Source organism: Cornus florida, unplaced genomic scaffold (assembly GCF_030987335.1).
Source record: "Cornus florida cultivar Cherokee Brave unplaced genomic scaffold, ASM3098733v1 CherokeeBrave_3.0.0_Hap2_Chr01, whole genome shotgun sequence".
Lineage (NCBI taxonomy): Eukaryota > Viridiplantae > Streptophyta > Magnoliopsida > Cornales > Cornaceae > Cornus > Cornus florida.
Genome location: NW_026775571.1, coordinates 120771080 through 120776264, shown reverse-complemented (window position 1 = coordinate 120776264; position 5185 = coordinate 120771080). Strand labels below are relative to the sequence as shown.

At 37.6% G+C, this 5185-nt stretch overlaps 1 protein-coding gene across 1 annotated transcript; it reads right to left on the bottom strand.

Annotated features, from left to right (window-relative positions):
* Window positions 1-358: 358 nt before the first annotated feature.
* On the bottom strand, window positions 359-4598 carry LOC132268097 (oligopeptide transporter 3-like). Its single transcript, XM_059768843.1, has 6 exons — window positions 4046-4598; window positions 3709-3806; window positions 2278-2847; window positions 1799-2054; window positions 1456-1638; window positions 359-1327 (listed from the first exon to the last, which is right to left on the bottom strand). Exons 1-6 carry the CDS (start codon window positions 4559-4561, stop codon window positions 710-712), a joined length of 2241 nt encoding a protein of 746 aa, XP_059624826.1. The 5' UTR covers window positions 4562-4598; the 3' UTR covers window positions 359-709.
* Window positions 4599-5185: the final 587 nt, after the last annotated feature.

The following is a 5185-nucleotide window of genomic DNA, read 5'->3' as shown; positions in this document are numbered from 1 at the left end:
CAACTCTGCAGTACTGTAAGCCTGGAGGACCGAATGTGGTTAAACTGATTAGAGGTGGCTTCTGAAGGCAAAGTCTTATTTCTGCTGAATGAGAGAATACACGTCGATTATGAAATTCATTGTTGTTGATGGTTTAGTACCTTCTGAACGACTTCAACGTAAGATGCATACAACGGGACTCAACTCTGGATCCTAGTGTGCATGTTATCCAGCCAAGGATTTTTGTGCAAGTCCTCAGTCCATTTGGCAATGTCCTTCTCGCTTTGGCTAAATTATCCAGAAGAATTCAAGTTTTGCAAGAGAATTAATGTTACATTCTTCTTTTTAAATTGGTTTTAAGATCCTTAGAAATTAAATATTTTCTTAAAGAAAATTCATCTTTTTCTCTTCTATACTTAAAAGTCACACATGCAGCACGTCTCCTTTGTTTTCTTGGGAGCAAAACCATAATAGCTGACTGCATCTACTAATCACAATCATATATTGCTTAAGAAGAACAAAATTCTACCCTCCTCTCCTCCTGCACTAGCAAAAAGTTCAGAAGCATTTACCCTATACAGTAGTAATAGTACTAAGCGCGCAATTTGTTATTCAAATTTATAGCGACTTTTCTATAACGAAGTCCTAACAAACTTTGGCATCCTCTATTAAAATTTCTAAATTGTCTTGGAATCTTCAGATACCTGAAGATTCCAAGAATGGGTGGTGGCTACTTAAAAACTGGGCAACCTTTAACCACAATGCCTGGTGCTGTAGGGCATGTTGCCAGGGGACAGTGATCAGGCTCCGAACCCCACCACTTTATGTTATGGCCCTCATTCTGCAATGCAAAGAAGAGCAGAACACCCATGAAAGCAGTGCCAGCATCCAATGCCGCGGACAGAACATAGTTATATTTCTGCCACCATCCTTTCCGGTATCTGAACACAAAGTAGTTGAAGATGGTCCCCGTGATAAGCCAGCTAGCTATATTGGTGGGAGTTGCCGGTGGCATTCCAGCAAAACCATAAGTTATAACTGGTATATTGATCAAGGGAATCCATTTCTTTTCTGGGAATATTTTGCTGAGTATCCAAATAGGTACCGGCAAGACAGCTCCCACAAGGAATAACCATACCAAATTCCTGTACAACCCTCCAGGTCCAAAGAGCCTCTCTGGTCCAATTAGCCCCCATATAACAGAAGCATCAAAGGTGACTCGGAATTTAGGGCATGTCCATGGGCTCTCTGGGTGGAGGGCTTCGATGTCACATAAGTTCTCAATGTTCTCTAACATCCACCATGAAACTGCAAGGTTGGCTGTACCAGAAACTAGTGTTCCCACCAGCTGCAAATACAAGAAATTAAAGCCAAAATAAGGTCAGATTGAAATGTCATGATGGAATTTCTCTAGTGCTCCAAGAAAAAAAGAAAAAAAAAGGAGATGAAAGAACAAGTTTGATAACAGTAAGAGACCTGAGCTGTGTACATGCACCGTGGTGGAATTTTCATGTAATGCCCAAGCTTAAGATCAGACAGGAAAGAGAGAGCATGAATACAACTGATTCTTCCATAAATCTTGAAAAGCAAGTTTGCAATGGGTTTTCCTGGAAGGACAAACCCAATTATGAACTGCGCGACGATGTCAATTCCAGGTTGCTGTGTGGTAGTAGCAAAACCATCAAAATGTTAGGATACATTCTGCAAATTGCTTCAACTTTGGTCATTTCCTTTATATCAATGAAGTGCCAAGAAATTTAAGAAACTTCTTCTTTTTGGATGAAAAAATTTGGGGTTTAGAAACTAAAAAATTGATTACCTGGTTAGTTGTTGCTTGAATGACTCCAATTGGGAGGGTAACAATCCAAGCCAACGCAAAGGCAAGGATCATCCCCCACCACGGCAGCTGCACATCTTCTTTCCACACAAACGACACGAGGATGGATAGGACAATGCTCCCTATTAGTAGGACAAGATACCACCATTGCGGCACTTGTTTGTAACTTTTCATCAGTTTTGCATGTATGTCCAATTTCACATTCTTCACTGCAGACTTACTTTGCTTCCAGATATCACTGGACATAAAAAAAATAAATACAATCACAATATCGTCAATTTAGGTAGATCAGGAAACATTTATGCTCAGAAGTATCATATTGCACTATTAATCAATAAATTAATTAAAAATATGGACTAAGCAAGAAGCTCATATGCATAAACTGATAAAAGGTAAATTATTTTAACCAAACATCAGTGTCTAGCATTCATAACCTCAAAGTTCACAATTAAGCAGCATACCCGCCATGAAAAAGTGCCACGTGAGTGAGGGTTGCTGTAAATCTTGCAAATCCTGATCCAATTGAAAGAGCAAACAGCGGGCTGAGATAAAGTTTGCCGTAACTATCATAGGCAGCAACATTAAGATCATACAGTGGAGTCAAAATCTTAGTGGTATCATATTTGTGGCCGGTGGAAGTGAAGAGCTGGTTAGAAAATATTGGGAATTTGCGGGCATCAAAAGTGTTGAATTTCCAGTAACACACAGGGACAATTATGTATACAAACATGATAAACCCAACCCCGACGTTAAGAATGGAAAACCAGGGTGTTACTAATGGGCTGCCATGATAAGCCGAAATCCCAGCCCAATCGATGGTGAAGGCACCCACACCAAGTCCATGGTAACCAGACCCAATTTGTTGAGCTGTGATACTGTGAGGCCAAACCCAACACACCCACGAGAAGAATGTCAAAATTGGGAACAAATAGCCTGGAAGTGTGTAATAGAGGAAGCTTGCTGTCATGAAGATAAGGAAAAATTGCATCCTGCTCATGCCTTTCGATTTTGGATCCTTTTCGTGAAGTGCTCTGCAGCAACAAAGTTATTGCCATGGTCAAAATTCAACTAATGAAATTAAGCATATTAGTAAGTATATTAGTTACTGCCATTCTCAAAATTCAACTGATAAAATTAAGCATATTGGTAAGTAGCAATCCAGAATATAATAGCATAAAAATCCTCATTTTGAACCATTTACCAAATCAAGTATGTATTTTTATTCTCTACTATTTTATCTTCATTTTTTAAGGTCAGTGTCTTGCTCTTGTGTATCGCTGTCTTGAAAGAGAATATTACATGCAAGAAAGATCGTCAAACAAATTCTCATCTAGTGAACTCTAGCATGACAAGGTTTGTGATTCACCTACTTTCTCCCTATAAAAAGATTAAAATCAACGCACTCTTTAAATTATGTTTTTTGATTTCAGAAGTAAAACAATCAGAGATGACGTGGAATATATGTATTTTACACCTTGAGTTTTTGGAAAACCACACGGAATTACAAGAATATATGAAAATTATAAAACAACACATTTAACAAAAATAATTTATCCATCAATTTTCGACAAATTATTTTATATGTCTCGCCGGATGAATTAGACCTCAACCTAGACGCAAACCTTTCCAATCACCGACAAAGTAAAAATAGAACAATATTTCTTGAAAAAAAAAATATTTTTTAAAAAGAATATTTCATTTCGAAACAAAGAGAGGTGTGAAATTTTTTATTTAAATCATTTTCATTGATAAAAATCATTATAAACATAATTTTGAAGCACCAGCAGAATACATAAATACTAAAGAATAAACAATGAGAGTACTAAATAGTGAAGACACGTTAGGCAAACAAATAAAATAAAATAAAATAAACAGAAAGGAGAAAGGCAGACCTAAACAGAGAAACCTGAGCAAGGTTTGAAGGCCACCACATTTCAACAGGATCAACCAGGTACTTCCTCAACATCCCAGCCCATCCATACCCCACTAGCTGATATCAGGAGGGGAAAAAAAAACCGTTAATGTAAAAAAAAAATTAAAAAAAAAAAGCCCTATTCTATTAGCAATTAATTCCCATTTCTTGTTTTTAATCTGTCAAAGAATAATAATTTTTTTCTTAAAAAAAATAAAAATAAAAATACAAATTGAACATGTTACTTTTAAATTGTTAATAATATACTGAGGCCGCAAAGAAAATAGATTTTGAAGGAAGATTTAGTATTTAATTACCTGAGTTGTCAAGACAATAAGGAGAGCACACAAGAAGTTCAAACTCTGTTTATAATAACCCTTCATGACAGTAATGGCTCCAATCGAGTACGCATCACCCCCACCGATAGAAACCCCACAATTAGCAAAGACAGTGATGATCACATGCTCCTTCATATTGAACGGCCCAGGATTCAAGCTGAAACTTTGACCCAACACCGTGTACTTCTTCGTCGGAAGCGTCTTTGCCATGAACTTTCCGATGGGCAGCACGGCTATTTGCATGAGAATTGCAGAGATGGTCAAGGGCTGTGTACGGTAGATGAAGAAGGTGTTTAGGGCTATGAGGACCGTACACGAGGTTAAACCCAGGAACCAAGCTCGGAATGTCAGAACCGGTAGTGATGTGTCGTCAGTTTCCGGGACAACCAGCGCCACCTCCTCCACAGGACACCTGTCTTCTGACGGCAAAGATTCTCCGTTCATCTTCTCGAAGTCCGTGCGGTGGTGGTTGTTAGACTCGCTCTTCGACGCCATTGCAGAGTTTTCAGAGATCTCTGTGAGAAGAAGCACCCCAGTCAGTTTACTTATGCCACTCTGTCCACACAGAGGGTTTTATAAGATTTTCGAGGGGTTGATGTTACGATAATACCCCTATTCGGATGCTTTCATTTTCTTTTCTTTTTGAGATGAGTGTGCCTCTTTACAATTTTGACTTGGGTCTAGTCGGTTTCCCTGTCCAGTCCAAAGGCATGATCTGATTGAATTGACAGATGTTGACTGATAAGTCTAGGAGATGACAATAATACCCTACAGAAAATATCCCTCTTGCGAGCAATTAAGTACATAATTTCTTGAAAATTATTGCCCTTAAGTGTTGTTATCTTTCAATGTGCATAAATGTCAATCACAAATTAACTTTTCATCGTTGTCATCGTTCCAAACCGATGGAGTTCGAATTTTCATTCTCCGTCCTTGTTTTATTATAAATTATATCTTTTTTTAAATTTAAAATTTTAGGGTAAAATACAGTCACACCTCTTGAGATTTGATAAAAAGTCATTCAGAAAAAATTTACTTATTTTTAAAATAAAGACACCATGAAGATTCAAAAATAGACAAACACACTCATTTATATGAAAAATTGACCAAATTACCTTT

Excerpts from the sequence above, each read along its gene's own strand:
- LOC132268097 (XM_059768843.1), bottom strand. The coding sequence starts at position 4,561 with ATGGCGTCGAAGAGCGAGTCTAACAACCACCACCGCACGGACTTCGAG. Across the intron at positions 3,807-4,045 it reads TTATTGTCTTGACAACTCAG|CTAGTGGGGTATGGATGGGC; the intron begins GTAATTAAATAC and ends TCCTGATATCAG. Across the intron at positions 1,328-1,455 it reads GGTGCATGTACACAGCTCAG|CTGGTGGGAACACTAGTTTC; the intron begins GTCTCTTACTGT and ends TTGTATTTGCAG.